Source organism: Achroia grisella, unplaced genomic scaffold, assembly GCF_030625045.1.
Source record: "Achroia grisella isolate CSIRO2021 unplaced genomic scaffold, CSIRO_AGI_Agris_v1 utg970, whole genome shotgun sequence".
Classification (NCBI taxonomy): domain Eukaryota; kingdom Metazoa; phylum Arthropoda; class Insecta; order Lepidoptera; family Pyralidae; genus Achroia; species Achroia grisella.
Genome location: NW_026713076.1, coordinates 1,281,773 through 1,308,497, shown reverse-complemented (window position 1 = coordinate 1,308,497; position 26,725 = coordinate 1,281,773). Strand labels below are relative to the sequence as shown.

Sequence of the window (26,725 nt, the reverse complement as noted above, 5' to 3'; positions counted from 1 at the left end):
ATTCCTTCTCTTTACCTTTTATCAGGGTTACAGGACTGCGCGAGCAATCTTCTAGAAGACTATATAGATGTAGTGCAGATTTCTTGTAAAGTTTCTAGGAAATGTGCACTATATAAAATGTATTGTACATTTTATATAGTGAATTATATAGCAATGAAATGTTCATTTATCGAAAAAAAAACAATATTTATTTTCAAAACAAAAATTAACATAACACAAACAGATATTACATCATTCAAAAACAATTACCAGAACAGATTTATATATTACAAATACAAAAATGCTGTAATAAATAACATATTAATGATTACAAACTCACCATAACATTATCACATTATTAAGATTCATGAAACTTCAAAATTTTTATCAAATTGAAATGGCAAATAAGCTTACTGCCCGCCTCATGGTAAACGGTAACCATGTATAAAGACATGAACAGCACTATGGACATCACGTTATCATGTGACATCCGTGATACCACTCATGCGTTGCCATTCGAGAGGATGAGAGATGATGAGATTCGAGGATGAAATTACAGGATAGGACATGACATCTTGGTGTCATATCCTATCCTGTAATTTCATTAATTTAGGCGTGACTACAGGACTGCGTGCGCACCAGCGCCCTCTTTTCAGCAGTGACCATCTTGTCTAGAACATCCTGCATTTCATTCCAGGGTTCATACCGTTGGTTGATGATGAGCATTTTGTGTACAGATGGGTTACGAAGATCCATAGTGCGCGAGATGTTTTCGCGGCTTCGAGATGTGAACACGACGTCCACCTAACAATAATGATAAAAAATATTTAGATGTTACATATTCCCTCTTCCATAAAAAAAAGGATGAAGTAAATATATCAAGAAGAGTATAGTAGGGTTTCTTAAGGGTCGTCAACGAGCTTGTGACATCTCTGGTGTTTCAGGCGTCCATAGGCTACGGTAACTTTTACCATCGGATGGACCATATGCTTGTTTGCCACGTTACGTGGTATAAAAAAACCGTTACTCTTAACATGTGCCGTATTGTAAGAAAATTTCTTTAGTCATCCCAAGTACCTTAACCTTTACTTAAAACCCGTGCGTTTGAATGTTAGCCCTCGTAAAAAGGGAGATATATTTATTTTTTCTTTTATTGCACTTAAAAATTGTACAATTTGGCGGGCTTAATGCCATATGGCATTCATTACCAGATAATCATTAGGTAAGAACAGAAAGCGATTGATGGGCAGTGGTGGGAAAGGACAAATCTATAATTTTACCTAACATACATATAAATAATAATAATATTTCAAGACAATTCACATAGCGCCATCTAGTCCCAAGCTAAGAGAGAGCGTGTGTTATGGATATTATAAAAGTTAGTAACCCAAACCCATTTGCGTCTAAACCCTTCCCATCTCTCTTGATACTCTCTCGATTAATCTCTGTATCATCCTTAATTCTTACAATAAATAACAATCTACAAATGGTAGGAATCATTAGTAATTTGGACTAATGGTCACATTGATAGCAGTCTACCATGTCATGACATCCACACGTTCCCCCTATAATAAATTCATTCATCATGATAAATTCCTGATAATTCACCAGTCATGAGCTAACAGACCTATCCCCATGTTCAGTTTATCATCCTTCACTGGTGCCCCGCCTGTTTATACCGTTAGCACATGCGGGTGCATCATTCCATAATCATTATTAGAAAAAAAAAACAATTTACCGAGGATCTAGGTTACTGAGAAATATTGAAACGTTCTATAGCGTAGAGGAATAAAATTGATGTTTGCTTACTGGCGTTTAATGACATGACAAAAACTAAGACACAAAGAAACAGTAAACAGTTTTACCTACAATTTAATATTTTATCTACCTACATATCCTACTAGCTACCCTGGCTTCGCACGGGTTTACATGTATTATACATATAAACCTTCCTCTTGAATCACTCTATCTATTAAAGAAAACCGCTTCAAAATCCGTTGCGTAGTTTTAAAGATTTAAGCATACATAGGGACGGACAGACAGCGACAGCGACTTTCTTTTATACTTTGTAATGATATATCACACTTACCTTGTTGTTACAAGCCCAAACTATCGCCATGAAGACAACGCCTAGAGCGAAAGCTGTAGTAATAAGCAAAGGTACTATTTCCCAATGCACTTTCATCACATAACCCAGATTAAACTTCTTAGACATCGGCATATCATATTGATTTGGTGGTATCAATCCGAAAATTGGGCGTATGCACACCATTTGTGGACTCATTACATGTTTCTTGTACACTAATATACGTGGATGAGACTTGATACCGGACCGTAAAAGTTTCGAAATCATTTTATAATTTAATGTCGACAATTTGTTCAAAAAAATAAAAATTTTCCAAAATGATCATAACATCACAGACGTTGCATGACAGACTTATGTCAATATGATTCTATTTTTGAATTACTAAATGCAGCCGTATATTAACAAAATGTTTATTTAGTCATTTACATAACTTAATTGTACAACTACAACCTAATATTTAAAAGCTTAAAAAATATAATACAATAACTAAAATATATTATTAAAAGGGGTCCCTTTAGGAATTATATGTACTTGTATAGAATTCATTACATATCAATAACAGAATAGCAGAGAAGGTGGAGTGCTCACTCACTGCTCCTCTGAGTTATAGTCTGTTTTGTCTCATTTATTACTTTTAAATTTTATAGCTATTGTATTCGTTTTTATTTGAAACAAATAAAGACATTTACTATTATAATTATAGAGTACATTTTTATAAATACTTACAAAGAGAAATACACATATTTATTAAAAAAAACAGTTATGTATTTACACTATTAACTGTAGAAGTCTTTTTAATTGATGATAATGGAATGGTGCACCCTCCTGCTCTAACGGTATATGCTGGCGGGGTATCAGTGGAGGATCATAGGATGAGTACGAGATCAGGTCAGTTAGCCCATCGTGACCAATTCCACTTTAATATAAATCATAATATGATTTATAACTGGCACATATTAATTGTTAAGAAAAAAAATTTAAACACAACAGTCAAATAAAATTCAAAAGTCAATGATATTTAGTTTAATTTATTAATATTGTAAAATAAAATTAATTAACTATAAGCGCAACTCTCTCGGACATATCCAATTATAGAATAATGGAAAACGTTTTGTACAATGGAGCACATGAAGAATCCTGATAATACACTCATCAATCGATATAAAGGTAGTATAAGAATCAGAATGTTTTTTTCTTTATCTCTTAACCAAATAAATACGACAGTAGCTCTGTCTAGGGCTGTCTGTCTGTGGCACTTTCACGCTAAAACTGCTGAACCGATTTACGCTACTTTACGCTACTTTTTAGTATGGAAATAGGGTTCAAAGGGAAGATGAAAATTTGTATATTCGTCATTTTTAAAGCTAGAAACTTGAAACTTATTTTTAACTTGCTGTTCCCGCGACTTCGCGTCGAATTTTATTTTATTTTTCTAAAATAAAAGTAGCCTAAGTTACTCCTTATTACATGAGCTACCTGCCAAAAAAAGCCCCGTCAAAATCGGTGCAGCCATTTAAGAGATTAGCCGGAATAAACAGACCGATAGACAGACAGACAAAAATTGTAAAAAATGTTATTTTGGTTTATGTACCGTATGTAGTAAAATACGGTTATTTCAATATTACAAACAGACACTCCAATTTTATTTGTATGTATAGACGCTGTTGATTAAATATAAAAAAATATGACATTCAAAGTTTGTAACTTTGAATGTCATATTAAATACTAACATATTAAAAAATTACTCTTAATGCGGTAAAATAAAATAGAAGTATAAATTCCTCAATATTGAAGCTAAAACGATAAAACCTTTTTTTTATTTTTATAATTAGCCTAGATTCTAGTATTCTACGCGGAGGAAGTCGCGGTCACAGCTAGTTTCTGATATAGAAGGAGCTTCTCAAATATTATTTGGTATATTAAAAAAAATAAGTGTTCAAGTGCTTAAATTTAAGTTTATTTGAATAACGGATTTTCTATTTTATATAAAAAAGCAGACGAAATCAAAGACTAGTGTGTGCTAAAAGCAATTGTTTAAAAGTTTATTGCTACTGTTAAATACATACGCAGGTAGTGGTTGGTGGAGGATAGGCAATGAACCTGCGTACTCCTCGTCGCCGTATCTCTCCGCGAACCAAACGACGGTACCGGGCGATAAAGGACTTTCTATGGCGTGCTCTAGGTTTGTAAAATTCAAAAGACATTCACTGTTTTCGCTAAATATATACATATATATGTATTGATAGACTCGGTGGTCTAGTAGTTTAACACACTGCCTTACTTCCGGTGGTCGCGGGTTCGATTCCTCGCACGGCACAAACATTTCAAAAATTCATAAGTATAATTGTCTATCGGTCTGGGTTTTCTATATATAATATGTATATATTTACGAAAAAAATCTATATATTTGTATCAGTTATCTAGTACCCATAACACAAGCTTTAGCTAGCTTAACTTGGGTCTGTGTGAATTTGTCTTGAGATTATTATTATTATAATATATACCATATACTTATATGACCAGGACACTTGACAGCCTCGGAATGCTAAGGACCTTATAAAAAAATGCAATCAGTTGCAGTAAATACCTAGTTTCATTGTATTATTTGATATTACCACAGCATGTGGGGCCTCATTTATTTCTGTCGCTAGACAACTAGCTTTGTAATTATCAGATTTTTTCCAGTTACAAGTGTGAGAAATGTCAGTGAAATTACTGGGCACAGAGGCCTTATGCATTCCTATTTCTAAGGACTAAGCTTAAAAATTGGCAATGAAGGCTTGGCGCCCTTTATACATTGCCATTTCTGAACGTTACGAGACTTGCCCATGATACTAATTATGTCTATAGCCAAGATTTATCACTTACCATCAGGTGGCTTTATCTTCATAAGCTTATTTACCATTCAGTTACCAAAAAATCTGAAGTCATTTCAATTGGTATTGGGTTGATTGATATGGTTTGAATATTTCAAAGTATGGGCTTTTATCTTTTTTGTAAAGTATCTTTCTCTTGTATTTCAGGCAATTCCTCGCAGCAAAACATCAAAATAAATTCCAGTATTGCTATTAATGTAACAGATTTGAAACACAAAATAGTAGGTTTAGAAAAACAATTAAGTAATGTCAGCAAGCAACTGATAAGAGTTGAGAGTAGTTCCAGGCAAGAATCTAGCATATCCATTCCAGAAATTAGAAATAATATATCAGAAACAAAAGAAGAACAAGCTGAGGCTTCTTGTGAAAGAAATTCAAATGGAGTTGAAACTAAAGTTTTGTATAAGACATCCGAAAGTCAATATAGAAAATCAGATGACAGTGAAAGCGTATCGATACTAGATCACAATGACAATAATGTAAATGTAAACGCGAAGAAGTTTTTAACACAGGGTGATAAATATTCCAGATCAAAACTAAGGAAGAATAGGGATAAAATAATCAATAGATCAAACGCAACGGAAGAATGCCACCCAGATATACTTCATCATAAAACTAGATCGGTATATGATAACTTTGTCACAGCATACTCAACTAGCAGTTATCATTCACTCATTGAACCGAAATGTAATGGATATATTTACAATGACCAACAAAATCGAAAGTATAATAGCAAATATGAAAGACAACGCGATGCTCCCGAGTTCTTTAATGAAATCCCAAAAAAGTTAAAAGATCAACACAAAAGAATCAAACCACATAAATCTATGTACATTTATGAGGATCTTAAACGTGATAGAAGCCGTAGAGACACACATGAACGTGAAGTGGATAGGGACTTTATTGCAGACCTTATAAGAAAGCAATATAAACAAACGAGAATATTTGGTAAACGAGAATCGGATATCAGTCAATTCTCTGCTCCTGTTTGCCGTGATCAAGAATATACTATAAACGAAAATATTCTAGAAGGCTCAGAATTATGTTCCTGCTGCTACGATGGACGAAGAAGGGTTAAATACGTGCACGAGAATGATCTCAATGATATGCGAAGTATATGCGATACGCGGTTGTACAGTTCGAAGAGAAATACACGACATAAATACCATAGAAGATATGTTAATAATTATAATGATTCCACACTTTACGATTTAATTCCAGTCAAGGAAAAGTCAAGTCCAAAATCCAGGAGAAAATTCATAGAAGATTCTCAATACTATAAGGAGGTACCTCCGTCACCGCGAACTCTTAGACCACGATTAAATTTAAAAGCGCAGTACTCTAACGAAATAGAAGATGAAGCAACTTACAATAAACGTAGGAATAGAAGAAGACGACAAGACTATGGAGATACTCCAGACAGTAATGAATCCATTGGATTAACTAACAACCAGAAACAATTACAAAAATTTCATCAATCTGATAAAATCAACCAAATACAACAAGGTATGGATACAATGAGTAGTCTACAATCCCCAATTTCTAACAATGAACAAGGCAATGGTACTACAAACGACATATCATTAAATAAGTCACAGGAATCGGACTCATGTGCTGACAAAACGGACAAAGCTCTGTGTGAAATAAAAGAAATACTTCAAAGTTTTTTACAGGAAATAAAGAAAGAATCTATCTCACAATGTGGTAAATCTGAAATAAGTAATAAATCTGGAGAGAAACGACTGAATGATTGCCAAAATGGAAGTAAAATAAATGCTGGTATGATAAAAAATAACAGTGAAATCGGTATAAATAACTTTAGCATGTCACCAAGTAGTTTACCACCAGTTTCACCTTTTATACCAGCGTTTACGAATCCGTGTTGTTACCCACTACTACCTCTATATCCTATGAACTACATGCAAAATGGCTACGTCGTGCCAAGCCCAAGTTACACGTGTGCTAATTGCACAAACAATAAAGAAGAAGTTCATGAAAATAACCAGAATACTACAAACGATACATTTAATACCACTGCTAACAACGAAACTGATCAATTAATAAAAGAAATTTATAATCTCGTTACGCAAAGTCCTAAAAGTGGACGTAAAAAAGACAATTGCGATAGAAGCATTAAAGTTCGAAATGAGAATACAGTATCAAAAATGCTGACTTCAAGAAGCGTCGGTGGTAGCTCTAAAATGTCTAAACATGATGTTAAGGTTGGAACGCCAAAAATTAAATGCTATTCCAAGAGTTGTGAAGCTATCGGTTCCCCACACTCGGATACGTATTACTCTCGAACAAACTCGAGCTATTCAGACACTGTATTAGAGAAGCTTAGTTTAGAAGCCACAGCAACGGATACTGTATTAGAGACCGAGATCAGCAGTGATCCAACTACAATAAAAAAGGTTAATTTTTTAAATGAATAGTAATAATAACAGCGACATCTAGAGCCAAGGTAAGCCAAGCTGACTATGACTGACATAAATACAGTTTTTTGCATATAAATTCTAAATATATATATATATAAAACACCCAGACAATCATATGTACTTATGAATACAAATGTTTCTACTGTGCGAAGAATCGAACCCGCGACCATCGGAAGTAGGGCTAAATCGCTAATCTGTGCTAAATCGCTAGACCACTAAGGTCAACGTCAATATAATAATAGGATTATTGCCATTATTTACTAAAAATAATGTACATATTTATATTTTTATAAATATGGATATTTATGTTTTATATATTTATTAAAAAAAACTGTTTATAGGGCAAAGGAAGCAAATTCGCAAATGTGTTGCGATCATTTGGGTTTCTCAAAAAGAAGAAGAATGATGCAATAGAAGAATTAAGTGAGAGCGAAAGTACAATAGAAGTAGATGTAAAGAAGAAGTCACCGTTTAGGCAAGAGGTGACCAATTACATGATGCAAGGACAGGAATACTTTCATCAGCCACCTATACCATCGGCTACCCAACAATATCAAAACCCTCAGTTCCATCAACATTGCAATGACTATTCGCATTGTTGCGGCCCTAATTACATTGGTTATCAAAGTCCCATATTATCACCATATAAAATACACAGTACTCATAGAGAACATGAAAATTTACGCCATCATCATCACTATTCACCACAGGAGCCTACAGCTCCTTATCCAAACTCTTTCCACAACTACCCCCAAATGCAAACACAAGTTCCGTTGTGTCTCAAAGAAATAGAAGTGAAAAACATTGCGACCCAAAGCGACAGAAAAATGGCATTCTTTAAGAAGCTTACTAAGAGAATGCAGCCGCCAACAACGCAAAGCGAAGAGGATCCTCAGAAAAACTGCTCCACCCAGACTGCTATGGACAAACCTGTCTTGTTTAACTGGAAGAATTTGCAGGCCAAACAGAACGTGACTTTTAAGAATGACCCATTGAAGTTTTCGCATAAAACACAAAAAGAATTAGCGAATGGTGACGCTAACATGAGAAACGCAATGCTGAAAAAGCTATTTTATAAGAGAAACCCTTTTTCTCCTAGGAACTTAATCGTGAGGACGCTGCTTGGGAAAGACAAGTCTAGTTTCGGCGACCCACCAATGATGTATCGACCTCGAATGTTCTTCTGAGTGAACAGCGTTAATGTGCATGTGTAATAAAATGTGAAAATTGATTAGTTATTTGTCCTATATTGTAACTTGTAACATTAAAATGTTGTCTAGATTGTGTTTGAAAACAATATTTTTTGGAAGGATAATTCAGATATTTTGTTCACAGAATAGTAAAAGTAGAATTAACGTAGACTTCGATTTACTGATTAGGCACTGTCGTATTAATAAGTAGAATTAGTAAATTACGGGATCTTACCAAGTTTTATTTTTTGTTGAGTTCCCGATATTTCGGCAGTGTTTCAACGGCCATGATCACGGGTAAACTGATCACGGGTAAACTGATGAGCAATAAATCCTTTATGGGCAGACATATTCGTCTACCTTCAGACGTCTTCGTTTGTTGCTACTATTGAAACACTGCCAAAATATCGGGAACTCAACAAAAAATAAAACGTAAGATCCCGTGATTTACTAAATATAGTTATCAATAATGACCGCGTCAAACTTAAAACAGTACACTATCGTATTATTTATTCCTAAAATGAGGCACGAGTGCGTGTTATATTTCCATTCATAACGTACAAGTAAATTGCCAGTATAGGACCCTACCTAAGAGCTACGTTACCATTGCTCTAGATTAATTATTCCTTGTGGGCACGCAACCTGTTTGAAGGCAAAAATGGGAGATTAGGATCTCTGAAAACGATCTGCAAAAAGTATAATACCTAGCATCCACGCATTTAAAAATTATTCTTTAATTCTTAAAGAAAGATATAGTAGTACCAAATATTATGTTTTGTAAATATTGTCTTTTCCCAATGTGAAATTCTAAAGACGATAAACTCGCAGAGTTTAGTCCCATACAAGGTATTTAAACGAAAACCAAAACCTTATTTGTTCCAATAAAATTACATAAAACAGACAAAATGGTTTCAAGAGAATTAAACCGGAAGAAAAAACCTACGAACTAATGTTATATTACTTCATTACAAAAGGAATATAAAGATACTAAATTAATAGAAATACTCCTTGTAAATATTTAAAAAAATAATCACAATAAAAAAGTTATCATAAACAAAATGTAGGAAATAACTTACGTCTTTATCTGTAGCATACTGACGTTTTCATTTTGAGTATATAAGTATCATCCATCAGGAATTGTTTTGAACTCAAAAATGAAATTATTCGTTGAAAAAAGCATGCCTCAAATAAATTAACAAAATAAAGTTGCAATACATTTAGAAACAGATTTGTAGTTTTGTGTCAAAGGTTTGAATGTTACCAATACAGATTATACAAGTAGCACAGAATGTTATAACATCTCGAAAATATATTTCCAGTACACAAACGACATGAGTGACGAAGAGTTACAAATACAAAGCAAATGTAAACAACGTTTTAAAGGAATCGAAAACTTTCTTCGCAGTATAGCCTTTAACTTGGGTACCTACATGTTTACATACCTTTCAATTTAGTATTTTGATACTGGATACTACAGTACGAAATCGAAAATTACATTTCAGGGAATACACCATCACAGACAGAAGTCAAAATAATATCTTGTATACCAATCGACGTAACTGATCTCCAAGAGAAGATCGTTAACTTGGAGAAACAATTAAATGAAGCCAAGCAGTGTACAAAGAAGGAAGAAGTATCGCCTACTACACAAGTCAGTATGTGCAAGCATATGTTGTCCAATTTTTGCGACCCGATCGACTCCTCGCAAATTAACCATATCGTTAAACATAGTGATTGCGTAGAAGACACTAATCCAAAAGATAGTATATCTGCTACATGCACTGCTATACCCATGGCCAATGAAAACTGTTATCACCAATGTACTGATAACTCTATACTGACGGACAGATGTAGGGTCGACAATAAAAGAAATATTTTTAGAAAAGCTTTGAAGAAAAAAGAGGCAAAGAAGAAAGATAGCTGTAAACAGCAGTTCATATATTACGCTCAAACCACAAATTCACCTTTCAATAATTATGATATCAAGGGAAAATCAACAATTAGATACAATAGAAATGTTAAAAAGACTCGTGATATTAGCCGGTCATATTTTGTTGATATGATACGTAGACAATACCAGCCACGGCCTATATTTGATGAATTCTCGGATACTAGCCAATTTACATCACCAATCTGTAGAGACATTGAGCAAAGTTTCAATACTCCCTTTAGAAATAAGTCTGACGTATGTTCTTGCTGTCATGGACAATTCCACAATTTGGACCACCCTATTAGAAATTCGAATGATTTAGAAGTAAATTCAAGAAATATTTTAAATATTGATAACAGTAATAAGTCTAATTATTACGATTCCAGTATGTATGATGTAATACCAGTTAAAGAGAAAAGCGCCAAAAATAAAGAAATCTCTAGAATTAAACACGGAAAAAGAGATCTAATAGATACAATTTATCCAGCCGACGCAACTGCTAATTCTAAACGTAAACCTCGACGATTTGAAGTCAATTTTCACACATTACCACAAGCAAAATTTAATTACCCAAAGAAACTTTCAGTTTCTTTGCCGGTTAGAAATGATAAAATTAGTAGAACTATACCAAAACGGGCTAAAGGAATAATACTAGTAAATCATCAAAAACCCATGGGCACTTCCGATACTTGTATTGATTGCGGTGATGTATATGTAAAACAGGTCAACAATAAACCGTCTAAGAAACATAAATTGTTACTTACATACAAAAATGCGGAGAGCTTAACAGTTAACGTTAATGACACTGAATGTCAAACAACCACAACAAACAGTATAGAAGTGGAATCAACGTTACAAGATAGTAAAACTGAAGAAACATTGAATCAGATAAAGACAATATTACAATCAGTATTAACAGAAGTAAAGACAAATACTCAGTTAAAGAAGTTACCGGAAGACAAGCCCACAAAAGATGCAACTGTACAAAAAGGAGCTTCCCACGACATTATCGAGGATAAATCGAGCCTTCTGCACAGTGTCACATATAGTCCCTATAACATGAATCCTTACAATGCCTCTTGTTCGCGTCACATGAGCTCTGGTCACTTCTGCTACTCGGGTTTGCCGTGCTCTTCATTGAAATACATGCAAAACTTTCCAGTATTTATTCAGACACCGGGTCGTCATATGTATGCGAATTGTTACAGAAACAATTCGCATGTCAATAAACCGATGACCACCAAACAAGCCGCCACCATTTCCACCAACACTGAAATAATAAAAGAGGAACGCAGTAAAGAAACTGACAAATTAATTAAGGACATATATAGATCAATAGCGCTCAACATAGATGTCCCTACGAAAGATACATCCATGAGTGAATATGAGGAACTATCGAGTAAACCTGACACGAATATAAAATCTAACTACAGAGTCGACAAGATATACGGTCTTACTGCTAAAACCACTACAAATAATGTTTTAAAAAGAGATATACAAACACATAGTACTTTTACTTCGAACACATTAAGTAAGTTAAGATCGAACACCGTAAGCATGCAATCTCATGTCGTTAGCACAACTGACAAGGATGGTCGTCCAAGAAGTAGTAAAATTGAACAATTCCTAGTTAACAGAAGTGCTCGTCACTCGAAACACGAGGATGATATAGATGAACAAATTGAGTTGGACAAAGCTAGCAGCTCAACTATCACTATCAATGAAGATACAGAAATTTCTGATGAAGAAACAGAAAGCGAGGATACTTATATACCTCCAAAGGAATCAACAAAGGTACAAACTCTTAACATAAATTTTAGTACTAATAAATTACCTTAAATTAACTACATTTATTTTTACAGAAAAAAGAAAAGGTGAATCTGTTTTGCAAAATGTTTAATTCGGTAAAGTTTTTCAAGAACAAAAATAAGAAAGAGAAGGCAATACAGAATGTTAATGAATACGAACAAGAATCAGATATGAACGAGTCTGACGAATATGAAACAATTTACAGTCAGAAAATTGACCGCACGACACCTGTGTCAAGTCAAGTACGTAAAAAAGCACCTCATTCGAAGATATCGTACTCTAGACAAATGAGAGACCGGAATCAAGAGAGATTTAGAAGATTGCCGTATATGGAGCAGGAATATAGACGCCAATGGAATGAGAGGCTTATGTTCCAAGAACAGCAGCGCCAGTTCTCTTCTGATCGGATGTACTCGAAGGAAACCAATCGATACAAAGAACAGCCGATGTACTGTCGAAATTACGAGGCAAGATCTGCTCTTGTGGACCAAAATATATCCCCATATCAGCAAAGAGAAGCAAACGAAAGATACACTAAGACACTGCAAAATGAGAGAAATGCTAAAAGAGTCAAAACAAAAGGACTGACTTGGTTGACGAAACGCAAACTCGGATTACAATGTGGGGAACAATGGAAGAAGCTTATTATAGACAGCTGACTGTATTTACTACACTTACTTGATCTTCATGATAGTAAAAATTATAATTATATGAAGTTGTGCATGCAAGTTGAAATAAACTTTTGTGGTTTGAATAAAAATTGTCACGTCTCATAAATAATAATTTTATTGCTTAAATTATAAATTAACAATTATTAAAAACAATATAACGGTGACTAGAATGTCTATGTTTGCTTCAGGTAGTTTTTGTCCCTGATTTTAGAATTCTGCAAGTAATAGAGGTCATCTATTACAAATCTGAAACAACAATTATATATACTTACATCATGAAATGTAACTGAACTGAAGATACATATATAAGAAAAACTATACTATATCTATAAGTGTGCGAAATTTCCGAGCAATATTCATAAAAAGGGGGTACAAAGTTTTTGCTTCTCGTATTAATCTATACTAATATTATAAAGCTGAAGAGTTTCTGTGTTTGTTTGAACGCGCTAATCTCAGGATCTACTGGTATGAATTGAAAAAATATTTTTGTGTTGGATAGTCCATTTGTCGATGAAGGCTTTAAGCTATATAACATTACGCTTCGACCAATAGGAGCGGAGCTGCATTCAAAAATATTGCTAAAGGTGGGGAAATGACACGCATACGAAGTGGCGCGAGTCAGCTAGTATATACCTGTAGAAGAGGAGTGGTAGCGGCGCTGTGCTGAGATGCCACAGTGCGTGCGCGTCCCACGAGCGCTTTGGCGGGAAGTCCAGTAGTTCAAGTGACAGCGCGGCGCCCGAAGCTATTGTGAATACCGCCACGCGCCATGCGTGCTTCCTACCAGCCACCAGCATCCCTCCTGCCCACACCAGCCACGTCACCGACCCCACCACACCTGCACACGTTGCTATCGTTACATCACCCGTAGACGCGCCCGATTTATCTAATGTGTGACATGACGCGTCAGAACGATATTGGTTTTCATCATTTAGTATGGTAATATTCATACTAGTAACGCGTAATGCGCTGTGATTGTAATTTTCGCCCTACTGTCCAGTTCAGTATATAGATCCAATTGAAGAGAACTGGCAAGAAACTCTATTAAATTACTTATTTTTTCAGTTTATTTACACATGTATATTTATATAGGTGTCTATGTCTAACATTAAATGAAAATCCAGTGCATGAACAACTTTGGCCATGCACGCTCGTCATTCAAGTAATCGTTTAGTGAGTAATAGGCTTTGCTTAGTAAATATTTTTTTTTATATTTATTTTTGTGTAAACAATCTGTCACAACTGAACATTAAGTAGTATGTTTGTTGGGTTATCTCGTCGTGACAGTTCTCGGTATGTGTTACACACATCCTACTTTACTTTATATATGCACTGTTTATGCTTAGTAAATATGATTTAACATATGTTTTGAATTTGTCCCTACACACATATTTAATTTTGTTTGTAATGCTTTATTACACCAACATTAAAGGTAGATACATTGCACACACACACACAATAGATTGAACAAAGAAGCAAAAATACAAAAGGCGGTCATATCGCTAAAACAAAATCTCTACACAACAACCTTAGGAAAGAGAGAATCGCTAAAAACTAAAATAAGATTGTTAGTAACGGGTGTGTAATGACCTTATTGGTAGCTGTGTACCACGTGAGAACCTCCACGCGATCCAAGCTCTCGAAAACATCGAAATGAATATCTGGTAAATTTTGTAGGATCAGCTAACTGACCTCATGGTCATCTTATCATGCTCATTGTGCCTTGCCAGCGTTAGAACAAAAGTTAATTTTCACACGGGCGATGTCGCATGTATATAGCTAGTCTATTATATAATAAATCTATCTAAAAACAATTTTTTTTTTAGAATTCTCTAATGCTGTTGGCCGTAGTGTTTAAAGCTTCACCGGACGTTGAGGGGGCGAGTGCAGATGGCACTCCAAATCAAATATTGCGGAAAATGAAGAAATATATGGACATTATATGAATAACGGTTACCCGACGGATCACGACTTTACTCTGAGGGCACCACTAGGGGTTCAACCTCTTTTAATTTTTGATCCCCGTTTGAATAAGTTTCGACGGGGGATCGATCTTCTAAATAAATAAATCTATTTATGTACAAAGACTTACCAAAGAAGACATTGACATTCATATTATAGTCGTAGTCTATTCTCCCGGAGTAGAGATATCTCACGTGTTCGACGTAGTAGAGGGTGGGCAGCGCGAGAAGAGCTGCAGCAAACTTCTTTCTCCTGTGAAATACCCTGCAAAATAATTAATTATATGCTTGTTTGTGATGTTTGCTCTATTCAGGTGTTCCACAGGAATATTTAGGTGCTCTTCAATGAATTTTGTACTGTAAAATTATGGATTGCAAAGCTATAATAAATAAATAAATATTATAAAAAATAATTTATTGTGTATAGAAGTATAACATTGATATTTCAAATTATGAAAAAATAGTCTACGTGACGTCGAATCTGATTGTTGAATTGGAATGACTCAACGGTCACCCATCCATCCGCGAGAGCCTCTTCCTCATTCGCAGGTTACCTGCGATTGGCCGACTAATTAACATTTGATTGATTGATGTGTAGACAATGTTTTTTATAAGTAATAACTATGTAGCAGCACACGTCACTCGGGTGCTCCACACCGGCGCTCCTGGTCGCCCCATTGATCTATCCCACGTCCCATTTAAACGGAGAAATTACGACGGCCTGTACCGAGGTTCGAATCCCTAGCGGTGCCATCAGACTAATGTCGTATCCGTCAGGCGGGAGTTGGCCTACAGCCGCTCCATAAGTCCTTCCGCGGGTTTGGAGTGCCATCTGCACTCGCCCACTATCGTCCCGTGAAGTTATAAAGGCCAGCTGCGGCTAACAGTTTATAAAATAAAAATTATATAAAAAAGGATATGGTAAACTTTAATATAGTAATTCTCAATTTGTACCTGACTATAGCTGCTATAAATAAACTCATCACCATAGACAACGCGCATGCATAGTCCATAAACTCAGTGAACGGAGTGTCCCGCGTGTGGAATATTGTGGACCATGTCCATGCGTTCATGCAGACCTGAAAATTTTAATAATTATTAATCTGATTCATTACATAGTATAAAACAAATCGCTGTCGCTGTCTGTCCGTCCCTATGTATGCTTAAATCTTTAAAACTACGTAACTGATTTTGAAGCGGTTTTATTTAATACATAGAGTGATTCTAGAGGAAGGTTTATATGTATAATACATGTACACCCGGGCGAAGCCGGGGCGAGTAGCTAGTAATATTATAAACGAAAGTTTGTAATTATAGTTGTTTGTTACGCTTTCACGCAAAAACTACTGAACCGAATTTGATGAAACTTTACAGTAGTAATATTGCTTATACATTAATATATTATACAAATACTTACTGTCGCAAATCCATGCCAGAACAACACGAGTGGTGTGCTCTTAACACTAAATTTCTTTGTTATTTCATTGTGCATGTAGATGTGTGTTGCCAAATTGAGGAGAGATGCGAAGGCTGATGCTGGCTCTTGTACACCAAAAAATCTTACAAACGGCCACTGTAACAATCATAAAGTTATACCCTGACTAGTACCACTTGTGGAATAGCCAATAACTAGGCATACGACCTGACTAATATAGGATGGAAGAAAACACTGTATGCATACTATCACGAATAGTGGGGGAAAGGGGATTGTTAGTTGGACTGATGATCTCATTGCTAGCAATGTACCATGTCAGGTTGATCTCCACGCGGTTCCCCCTGGAAACCATCGTGATAAATTACTGGTGAATTTGTCACGATGGGCTAACTGGCCTGACCTCATGCTCATCTTATCATCCTCCACTGGTGCTCCGCCAGCGTAAACCATTAGCGCAGGCGGGTGCACCAATCCATTATCATCAATTAAAAAAAAAACTATCATGAATAGAGAATATTGGTCCCCTACGATCGATCCACCGTCCAATTCAAACGGGGATCTAAATAACGGCGCCCTGAGCCGAGGTTCGAACCCCTAGCGGTGTCCTCAGACTATAGTCGTACCCATCAGGCGGGAATTGACCTTTAGTCGCTCCATAAGTCCTTCCGCGGGTTTGGAGTGCCATCTGCATATCGTCCAGTAAAGCTGTAAAGGCCAGCTGCAGACAACAGCATTAGAATAATCCGAAAAAAAAAATTGGAGTATAATGGAGAAACCGTTTACCTCGTATGTACTATGATATATGTGTGAGTATGATATATAACGAAAAATGATATAAATATGCAGATAATGTTGGATAAAACAATAATAATAATAATATAAAGATAATGCGGGTGCTGCTTGTGGGGACTGATCTGTTCGTGTTGCGAACACCGATTAATTTTTTTGGACTTTGCGATAGCAAATGCTGGTGGTCACTCTATTTGAAAATTTGAATTTTAATGACTATGTATTATTATAAACATGTACAACTATTATTTGAAAAGAATACGTGCTGAGTTTCATGTCAGTTCTTCTCATCTCGATATCATTCCGAACTGACGGTAGATTTGACATATCATAAGAGTCTGTAATAGACATACATGAATAAAGATATTTTGAATTTTAATTTGAATTTGAATAAATTCAAATTCAAAATATCTTTATTCATGTAGATCTATTACAGATTTTCATTTAATGTTAGACATAGACATGCATTGTACATAACATGGCTTTTAAAAAAAAAGTAATTCAATTGAGTTTCTTGCCAGTTCTTCTTAATTGGATCTATATACTAAACTGGACGGTAGGGAAAAAATTATAATGTAAAAACTTGACATTCATAAGTAGCTAAAATGTCCTACATGAATAAATGATTTTTTAATTTGAATTTGACTCTTATACTATGTCAAATCTACTGTCAGTATGGAATGATTTCGAGATGAGAAGAAGAAATCGAGATAAGAAAATCAGCTCATATTCTTTTCAAATAAATGTTGTACATATTTACAATAATACAGATTCATTTTTAAATTCAAATTTGGGAGAATCAAAGTGACCACCAGCATATGCTATTACATTCCATACAACTTTGCATCTTTCCTTTTAATCCCTTACAACCCTTTTTTCTGCCTTAAAAAGTAGCCTATGTCATTTCACAGGCTGTAGACTATCTGTATGCTAAATTTTATTTGAATCGGTTCAGTATTTTTGAGACAGACAGACAGTTACTTTCGCAATTATAATATTAGTAAGGATGAGGATGTGGTATATAGTCTTACTTTGCCATGGAATTTGGGAATTCTGTACCCTCTCTCCTGGAAACCATCCACTGTCTTCCACATGCAGTGATACTGACAATCCTCTCTGCAGCTCCATTGGAGCAGTTGGCACCACACATCCTGCTGTTTAAGTGCTGCACTTTTAAAAGAACGGCCATCTGAGAGTGGAGAAAAATACATATAATACTTTTTGCATTAAATTTAATATTCAAGTAAAGACAGCCTTAGAGGTCTAGTGGTTTGGCACACTGTCTTACTTCCGATGTTCACAGGTTTGATTCCTTGCAAATCACAAACATTTATATTCATGAGTATGATTGTTTGTATCAGTCTGGGTGTTTTCTAATATGTATATATTTTTAAAAAATCTACGTAAATGTATCAGTTATCTAGTAATCACAACACAAGCTTTAGCAAGCTTAACTTGAGTCTAGATGGCGCTGCGTGAATTGACCTGAGATGATTATTATTATTATTATTATTTATTCTAATTATAAAAATACATATTTGACTTTAAATAGTAAAATTAGACCTCTAAAGAATTTTTGTCAAACTTCTTACTATCTATAATTTAAATATGTCAAACCATGTAAATAATAAAATATTTAAAAAGCACATTAAAACTGTAAATTCAAAAATATTAGGAGTTTTTTTATTCCATATTATTTTTTTAATTTATCTAAGATGTATTAATAATTATGTAAATACAGTTAAAAATTGATAAGGTTTTTTAGGAAAATATAAGTAACTATGTAAATATTATTATAGTAATGAAGAATAAACAATTTTTATTAGGTGTATAATATTTACCATCTGTACAGTTAGCTTTTCTACAAGTTTTTAAACAATTTTGATAGAAAGGTGAACGATCACCGTTGCTAGATAAGATTCCTGAGAATTTACTTATTATGATAAATATTGTTAATGTTCTGAAATACATCGAGTATCATATACTAATATTCTGTATAATAATAACTTATGCGTTTATTTGAAATCGAACAGTTGGTTTTAATTGAAAATTTTGGAAAACATAAAATAGTATTCAATGTTTTGAGACCAAGATTTATATATATATGGAATACAGAATATTTATATTTACAAAAGACAGAGAAAATGACACACGCCGACACGTACAGATAATGATTACTATCCCAGTGTCACGAAGTTGAAAATGTCAAATCTCAGACCGGATTATAAATGTCAATCAAGATCAATCAACAAGTCAAGCACTGTCAATAGATCTACTCTGTGTATAAAATCTTGTTTTTGTAACACTATTTTAAAAGTTTTAGTTATTTAATGAAATGGTTTTTATTTTAAGGACATTATTTTCTAAGGAATTGAAGAAACCGCGAAATTATCTGCGCAGTAAATTTATCGATTCTGTAAGATTGCATGTCAAAGGCGGATCCGGTGGAACCGGCCTGCCAAAGTATGGAGGACTTGGAGGTCAAGGTGGATGCGTTTACTGCGTCGGTAAGGAGAAGGCAAATCTCGGGAACATATTGGGTAAACACCGCGGCAAAACGTTAGCCGCCGGACATGGTGAGGACAGTAGAAAAACAAAAATTATAGGCAGCCCCGGCACAGACTTAAAATTAGAAGTTCCACTCGGTGTGACAATTTACAGAGAGGACGGCAAGGTTTTAGGGTCTGTAGATAATGAAGATCAAACAGTTATATTGGCTAGAGGCGGACCCGGAGGCACCAAGGAGAATGGTTTTCTTGGCCACTATGGTCAAATTCACCACATACGGTTAGATCTGAAATTAATTGCAGATATAGGTCTCGTTGGCTTTCCTAATGCTGGCAAAAGTTCTCTCTTAAAAGCAATATCACGAGCAAAGCCCAGAATAGCAAATTACCCATTTACTACAATCAAACCTAATAAAGGCATCATCCACTATAATGACCAAAGACAAATATCCATAGCCGACCTGCCTGGTCTCATTGAGGGTGCCCACGTGAATATTGGACTTGGGCATAAGTTTTTAAAGCATGTAGAGAGGACAAAGTTATTATTATTTATAGCTGATGTCCAAGGATTTCAATTAAGTCCCAGACATCTTAAGAGGTCATGCTTGGAGACAGTGTTACTCCTAAATAAAGAATTGGAACTCTACAATCCTGATTTAGTTGAGAAGCCTGCCGTATTGGCTGTAAATAAAATGGATTTAGAAGGTGCTACTGATACATTAGAGGAAGTTAAAGAGTCGCTTGCAAATATAGAAAGGATCATGGATTCAATACCAAAGGAACTTAGGCCTGACAAAATTGTATCATTTGAAAACATCATTGGAATATCAGCTTTAACCAACAATGACAGTATACAGGAATTAAAAATGATATTGAGAAAGTGCCTCGATGACTTTGCAGATGAAAATAATCCAGATATAGTCGAAGGGAGAAAATTGTATAGAATAAATAAAGCTATAATTAAAGAGAGAGGGTCGCAAGTAACATGAAAATATTGTAATTAGGTATAGATTGATCCGAATAAAATTTTAATGCAATGAAAGAAACATGTTCAGATGAATACTATTTATTAAAAGCTTTCAAGTTATGAAAATGTTAGAAATCATTGACAATTTTATTATAACCTTATGTCCTCCTGACTACACTACATCTAACCTAAACATTTGCAAATTATTTGAAACCATTATCACAGTATCTCAACCATTCACCGTTGTATGATTGTAATATCTTAACACTAATTAATAACATAATAATATTTTGAGATTTCAATAAAACATGTACAATATTATTATTAAAAATAATTCTTGATTCTTTAGTTTTGTATTTAAATTTTCTGACCATTTTTGTGGTTCTATCAGGTAAGCAGATGATAGACAATATTAACTGCTTATCAGAAATAGGTTTGCCATAAATATATATTTTTTTATTAACCATTATACTACGTACGCTGTAGCATAGTGCGGGTGACAGTTTCAGTAATATTTTGTTACAATCTTGAAAGTTGCCGTGATTTACAAATTATGACTTAATTTTTCAACTGTACCACATTTGTAATATATATAAAATCATTAATAAGTGTAGTAACTTAAATTGAACCCAGCCAGAATGTTCTAGTTTACAAATACTGGCAATTACAGCGCACATAGTATAGTATTTTGGCCCGTTTTTTTAATTAAACTTGCATTTGTGATATACAGTTTAATACAATCTACAAATTCAATTTAAACAAACAGAATATCAAGGAAGGCTTTATAAAAACTTTTTTCTTTGATAATCTTATTATCACACAACCATATTTTGTGAAAATAATAAGCTTTGCTTATATTAATAAAGATAGGTACACTTATAACTATATGATACATAATAATTTCTAATCTTAATAGCTTTAATGAAGAAATCATCTGGGAATATGTAGTTTAGAGGTACACAAAGACCTGTATTTTTAGACGGGTGTTTTCAAATATATATTACGCTATATGGCACTATTTATATTCATAAAACAACACTGGATAATATATCGCCTGTTTACAACTAAAATATTTTACTAACAAGTCTGTTCTCACTAGAATAATCACAATTATGGAATGGAAGTAGTAGGGAATATACTGCATTATTTTTAACTTTATAGGCCCAGGGACATACCTTAATCATTTAAATTATTGTTTTTTTAAACTTTTGTCATTTCAACATTATATTGTTAGTAGCACTAGTGTTATCCACTCACTAATAGCTATGCCAAACTGTTGGGTTGATTGGTAGAGATCTCTTTTTGAGATAAGTCCACTTTGCTAATTTTTTTTGTAATTAAGTCTACTAATGTATTTAAAAGTGCAATAAAGAATATATAATTAATAGTCCACTGTAGGTGTTACTTTAAATTGACTTTAAATACCATTATTTACTACGGTTGCCTTTTTTTATTGGGAGATTTGGGCTATAGTCAAGTGTGTGGATCTGTAGCACCCTGCGACCTGCGACCTGTATAGATCTATTGTGCTCACCCTTTTTTCAAAGTTTGCTACCTAGATGCGTCAAAGACAAGAGTAGTTGGCAAGTTTTTTAGGAGCGATGGTTTTTATCTCCTCAAGATAGAAACTTTCCAACGGAGATATGTGGTTCACTTACTTCATGTTTCAATTATTGTAAGCTTAATAAAAAACAGGATGTACTTTTAATATCCAAAATTTTAAAGTCCACCTTACTGTGTGTTTGTCGTTTAATACGCTATAGTAACGCAAACAGGCGATATATTTAAAACATATTAACTGTAAACAGAGTCTTCATTATATAAAACTATTAATAACAATTCTAACTTAAAACAGATGACAATATATAATTTTACAACTATCTATAAACCATTTGTCAGTCGTAACTGCAAAGCGTACTGGGTTGCAATTGCAACTCTGGAATGTTTCATAGAGAATCGCAAACCCATCAATTTCAATCAGTTACAATTTTCTTTTGAAACTATAATAATCATGGGCGTAATTGGTCTTTATAGCTTTACTGGACGAAAAATGTCGAATGCTAAAACTACTACACGCAGTGGTCGTCCGCACCTTGAGGTTTTTTTATGGATGATAATAGAATGGTGCACCTGCCTGCGCTAACGGTTTACTCTGGCGGGGCACCAGTGGAGGATGATGAGATGAGCATGAGGTCCGGTCAGTTAACCCATCGTGACAAATTCACAAAGAATTTATCACTACCAAGGGGAACCGCGATACCTCATATCCTGCTAGCAATAATTGGGGACTGATTCCCCTTGGATGAATAACCTTATATCATCATTCACCAAGGGCCCCACCAGCGTAAACAGTTAACGGAGCCGGGGGAACCACACCACTATCTTCCATTAAAAGCATAAGCTATTTAAAAACCGACGGATAATTGTTATCAATAGTATTACATAACCAAACTAGGTACCGACCCGTTGTAATTCTTGTATATTGACAATTCCACAAGTTAATGTGAGAATTCTCTTAAATGTGCAACTATCGTCACTTGGTCCTTGTGTCTTAATATTCTGTGGGATATAGATTCAACAACAAATATAATACATTCCTTAATATAAAACAATGATTTTAAAATTCTGCCTGGGTAATATTCAACAGAACAATGTTATGTTAAGGGACTAGAAAATAATTTGCTTAAAGACTAAATAACTTAACAAGTTTTGTGACTAAGAACTAGAACTACCACAGACTCCTTATAGAAATAGTAACTGATAGGTATATAAAAATAACTATATGATAAATGATAAATTCAAAATTTCTCATGACGGATAATTGTAACGCAAGTACTTGACGCGGTATAAGTATAACTAAACTAGGCTAGCAATGTACCATGTTAGGTTCCTTCTGGAAACCATCGTGATAAATTCCTAGTGAATTTGTCATGAAAACTAGGTCATTATATAATTGTACTCCAAACTTTTTTCAAATAAAAGTCAATATACAAATGATATTTGAGGATTTGTACTTAACGAGAGAGAAGATGAAATAAAGACTGAAACAACTATCGTCCATCTCACGTGAAGTCCTTGTGTCTTAATATTCTGTGGGATATAGATTCAACAACAAATATAATACATTCCTTAATATAAAACAATGATTTTAAAAAATTTAAAATTACATAGGTAATATTCAACATCGAACAATGTTTTGTTAATTGTATTATCTAGAAAATAATTTGAAATATTAAAATTTAAATATTGTTTGATGCTTAACAAGTTTTCCGTTATCGATTATAGGAATACCCCAATTGATCCTAATCGATAGAAATAGTAACTGATAGGTATATAAAAATAACTATATGATATAAACCATGATTTAAATATTGTTTGATGTGAATTTGTCATGATTATCGATTATACGCTAAGTTTAATTGATCGGATAATCGGTGGGTTGCAGTTTTAATGAGCGTTTGTTCTTGTTCTTAGATATTATTTAAGTCATATTGTACAGTGTATAAAAGCATCAGACCCATTTAAATATTGTTTGATGTGCTTTGAAGTCGGTTATCCGGATTATCAATTATACGGAATACCTCCACGCGTTTTAATTGATCCGGATAATCTGGAAATGCCATCAGTTTTAAATTTCTATGTTTGTTCTTATTGTTAGATATTATTTAAGTCATGATTGTAAAATCCATAAAAGCATCAGAACCATTTAAATATTGTTTGATGTGCTTTGAAATCGGTTATCCGGATTATCGATTATACGGAATACCCCCGGTTTTAATTGATCCGGATAATCGGGATTCTAATGCACTTAGTAGCAGTTTTAATGAGGTTTCTATGTTTGTTCTTATTGTTAGATATTATTGATCATATTAAATCCATAAAAGCATCAGAAAATATTGTTTGATGTGCTAAATCGGTAATCATCGATTATACGGAATACCCAAGGTTTTAATTGACGCGGATAATCGGGAGGTAATTGTTAGTAATGAGGTTTCTCTGTTTGTTCTTGTTCTTAGATATTATTTAAGTCATATTGTACAGTCCATAAAACCATTAGAGCCATTTAAATATTGTTTGATGTGCTTTGAAATCGGTTATCCGGATTATCGATTATACGGAATACCTCCGGTATTAATTGATCCGGATAACCGGTGGGGAGGGCGTTTTAATGAGGTTTCTATGTTTGTTCTTATTGTTAGATATTATTTAAGTCATATGTACAATCCATAAAAGCATCAGACCCATTTAAATATTGTTTGATGTGCTTTGAAATCGGTTATCCATCATCGATTATAAATTCCCAGTTTTAATTGATCCGGATAATCGGGATTCTTATATAATTGTACTTTTAATGAGGTTTTTTTTTCTTGTTCTTAGATATTATTTAAGTCATATTGTACAGTCCATAAACCATCAAAGCCATTTAAATATTGTTTGAGAGAGAAATCGATGAATTAAAGACTGAATACCTCCGGTTTAATTGATCAAGATAATCCATCTCACGTAGAAGCAGTTTTAATGAGGTTTCTATGTTTGTTCTTATTGTTAGATATTATTGAAGTCATATTGTACAGTCCATAAACCATCAAAGCCATTTAAATATTGTTTGATGTGCTTTGAAGTCGCATCATTATCGATTATACTGAATACCCCAATGAAAATAATCGTGATTAATTGCGTCAAAGATCAATAACAGGTCATTTCCAACCAAAATTTAAAATTACATAGGTATTATGTATTTCATTATATCGTTATAGCTCGTTTTTTTATATTGTATTATCTAAGTAAAACCCATTACATAATGAAAAATGATTAAAATTTAAATATTGTTTGATGTGCTTTGAAATCGGTTATCCGGATTATCGATTATACGGAATACCTCCGGTATTAATTGATCCGGATAACCGGGATTCTAATGCGCTTAGTTGCAGTTTTAAAGAGGTTTCTATGTTTGTTCTTGTTCTTAGATATTATTTAAGTCATATTGTACAGTGTATAAAAGCATCAGACCCATTTAAATATTGTTTGATGTGCTTTGAAATCGGTTATCCGGATCATCGATTATACGGAATACCCAAGGTTTTAATTGATCCGGATAATCGGGATTCTACTGTAATTAGTTGCAGTTTTAATAAGGATTCTATGTTTGTTCTTATTCTTAGATATTATTCAAGTCACATTGTACTGTGTATAAAAGCATCAGACCCAGATGCAAAGATTTTACATTTACCTAATTCGATACTGTCAAGAAAGCTGCCAGTTATTACTTACCTATTTAACTATGATTTATATGCTCAAAGTTCAACTTATAATATCAAATAACACGTTTAGTTCTTTAGACATTATAATTAAAATACTTAATTTTTAAACTCCACCAGTGACCGAATTATATACATATTATAAACGTGAAAGTTTGTGAATATGAATAAGAATATGAATCACTCTACCTATTAAAAAAAAACGCTTCAAAATCCGTTGCGTGGTTTTAAAGATTTACGAATACATAGGGACAGCGACTATGTTTTATACTTTGTAATGATTATTTAGTTTCCGATATTTCCGCCATTTACCGCCATGATCACGGGTTAACTGAAGAGCAGCGGGTAGATGAAAAATAAGAGAGACATATTCGTCTACCTTCACACGTTTTTGTCTGTTGCTACTATAGCTGAAAAATCTTATTAATATTATAAACGCGGTAGTTTGTGAGTATGGATGGATGTTTGTTACTCTTTCACGCAAAAACTACGTAACTGATTTTATGAAGCTGTACAGTAATATAGCTTATATATCAGATTAATATATAAATAAATTTCATGCGGGTGAATCCGTGGGGACAGCTTGTTTTATATATATATATAAATACCAGCTGTTATAGTGACCTTGACCAAAAAAAGAAGAAATATTCAATAATCTAAACCAATAAACCCAAAGAAAATGTTTCATATTCTAGCTTTTCACCACGAATTTTATTTTGACATTTACAAACTTTGAATGTCATATTTATTTATATTTATTCAAGCTTAAGAAATAAGTTTCAACCTTCATCTTTAAAAATGACGATACTTCCATACAGTCTTATATACA

General features: G+C 33.9%; 5 protein-coding genes across 6 annotated transcripts; 3 read left to right on the top strand and 2 right to left on the bottom strand.

Annotated features, from left to right (window-relative positions):
• Nucleotides 1–237: 237 nt before the first annotated feature.
• On the bottom strand, nucleotides 238–2,408 carry LOC131854138 (uncharacterized). Its single transcript, XM_059205270.1, has 2 exons — nucleotides 2,069–2,408; nucleotides 238–783 (listed from the first exon to the last, which is right to left on the bottom strand). The coding sequence occupies exons 1-2, from the start codon at nucleotides 2,330–2,332 to the stop codon at nucleotides 589–591; spliced, it is 459 nt and encodes a 152-aa protein (XP_059061253.1). The 5' UTR covers nucleotides 2,333–2,408; the 3' UTR covers nucleotides 238–588.
• Nucleotides 2,409–3,072: 664 nt separating this feature from the next.
• LOC131854128 (uncharacterized) lies at nucleotides 3,073–8,655 on the top strand. The gene is made up of 4 exons (XM_059205260.1): nucleotides 3,073–3,232; nucleotides 4,136–4,247; nucleotides 5,089–7,355; nucleotides 7,721–8,655. Exons 2-4 carry the CDS (start codon nucleotides 4,160–4,162, stop codon nucleotides 8,564–8,566), a joined length of 3,201 nt encoding a protein of 1,066 aa, XP_059061243.1. The 5' UTR covers nucleotides 3,073–3,232; nucleotides 4,136–4,159; the 3' UTR covers nucleotides 8,567–8,655.
• A 973-nt stretch (nucleotides 8,656–9,628) lies between these two features.
• On the top strand, nucleotides 9,629–13,025 carry LOC131854130 (uncharacterized). The gene is made up of 3 exons (XM_059205262.1): nucleotides 9,629–9,991; nucleotides 10,072–12,293; nucleotides 12,362–13,025. Exons 1-3 carry the CDS (start codon nucleotides 9,901–9,903, stop codon nucleotides 12,965–12,967), a joined length of 2,919 nt encoding a protein of 972 aa, XP_059061245.1. The 5' UTR covers nucleotides 9,629–9,900; the 3' UTR covers nucleotides 12,968–13,025.
• A 63-nt stretch (nucleotides 13,026–13,088) lies between these two features.
• Nucleotides 13,089–19,282, bottom strand: LOC131854134 (post-GPI attachment to proteins factor 3). Of its 2 annotated transcripts, none has more exons than XM_059205266.1 (7): nucleotides 19,006–19,282; nucleotides 18,196–18,353; nucleotides 16,358–16,513; nucleotides 15,895–16,019; nucleotides 15,072–15,193; nucleotides 13,613–13,817; nucleotides 13,089–13,225 (listed from the first exon to the last, which is right to left on the bottom strand). In XM_059205266.1, exons 1-7 carry the CDS (start codon nucleotides 19,133–19,135, stop codon nucleotides 13,153–13,155), a joined length of 969 nt encoding a protein of 322 aa, XP_059061249.1. In that variant the 5' UTR covers nucleotides 19,136–19,282; the 3' UTR covers nucleotides 13,089–13,152. The 2 variants fall into 2 exon arrangements, with proteins under 2 accessions (XP_059061249.1, XP_059061248.1); XM_059205265.1 differs by having other exon boundaries at nucleotides 15,072–15,205; nucleotides 19,006–19,280.
• A 163-nt stretch (nucleotides 19,283–19,445) lies between these two features.
• Nucleotides 19,446–21,750, top strand: LOC131854129 (GTP-binding protein 10 homolog). Its single transcript, XM_059205261.1, has one exon. It carries the CDS (start codon nucleotides 19,500–19,502, stop codon nucleotides 20,658–20,660), a length of 1,161 nt encoding a protein of 386 aa, XP_059061244.1. The 5' UTR covers nucleotides 19,446–19,499; the 3' UTR covers nucleotides 20,661–21,750.
• The last annotated feature ends 4,975 nt before the right edge of the window (nucleotides 21,751–26,725 follow it).

What these genes read in the sequence shown, in the direction of transcription:
- LOC131854138 (XM_059205270.1), bottom strand. Translation starts at nt 2,332, where the DNA reads ATGATTTCGAAACTTTTACGGTCCGGTATCAAGTCTCATCCACGTATA. An exon ending in TTTGGGCTTGTAACAACAAG is followed by an intron (nt 784 to 2,068) that starts GTAAGTGTGATA and finishes CATTATTGTTAG; the next exon opens with GTGGACGTCGTGTTCACATC.
- LOC131854128 (XM_059205260.1), top strand. Translation starts at nt 4,160, where the DNA reads ATGAACCTGCGTACTCCTCGTCGCCGTATCTCTCCGCGAACCAAACGA. An exon ending in CTTTCTATGGCGTGCTCTAG is followed by an intron (nt 4,248 to 5,088) that starts GTTTGTAAAATT and finishes CTTGTATTTCAG; the next exon opens with GCAATTCCTCGCAGCAAAAC. An exon ending in ATCCAACTACAATAAAAAAG is followed by an intron (nt 7,356 to 7,720) that starts GTTAATTTTTTA and finishes AACTGTTTATAG; the next exon opens with GGCAAAGGAAGCAAATTCGC.
- LOC131854130 (XM_059205262.1), top strand. Translation starts at nt 9,901, where the DNA reads ATGAGTGACGAAGAGTTACAAATACAAAGCAAATGTAAACAACGTTTT. An exon ending in CAGTATAGCCTTTAACTTGG is followed by an intron (nt 9,992 to 10,071) that starts GTACCTACATGT and finishes ATTACATTTCAG; the next exon opens with GGAATACACCATCACAGACA. An exon ending in CTCCAAAGGAATCAACAAAG is followed by an intron (nt 12,294 to 12,361) that starts GTACAAACTCTT and finishes TTATTTTTACAG; the next exon opens with AAAAAAGAAAAGGTGAATCT.
- LOC131854134 (XM_059205265.1), bottom strand. Translation starts at nt 19,135, where the DNA reads ATGTATTTCAGAACATTAACAATATTTATCATAATAAGTAAATTCTCA. An exon ending in TCTGGCATGGATTTGCGACA is followed by an intron (nt 16,020 to 16,357) that starts GTAAGTATTTGT and finishes TAAAATTTTCAG; the next exon opens with GTCTGCATGAACGCATGGAC. An exon ending in GAATGTCAATGTCTTCTTTG is followed by an intron (nt 13,818 to 15,071) that starts GTAAGTCTTTGT and finishes CAACGTGTGCAG; the next exon opens with GTGTGGTGGGGTCGGTGACG.
- LOC131854129 (XM_059205261.1), top strand. Translation starts at nt 19,500, where the DNA reads ATGGTTTTTATTTTAAGGACATTATTTTCTAAGGAATTGAAGAAACCG.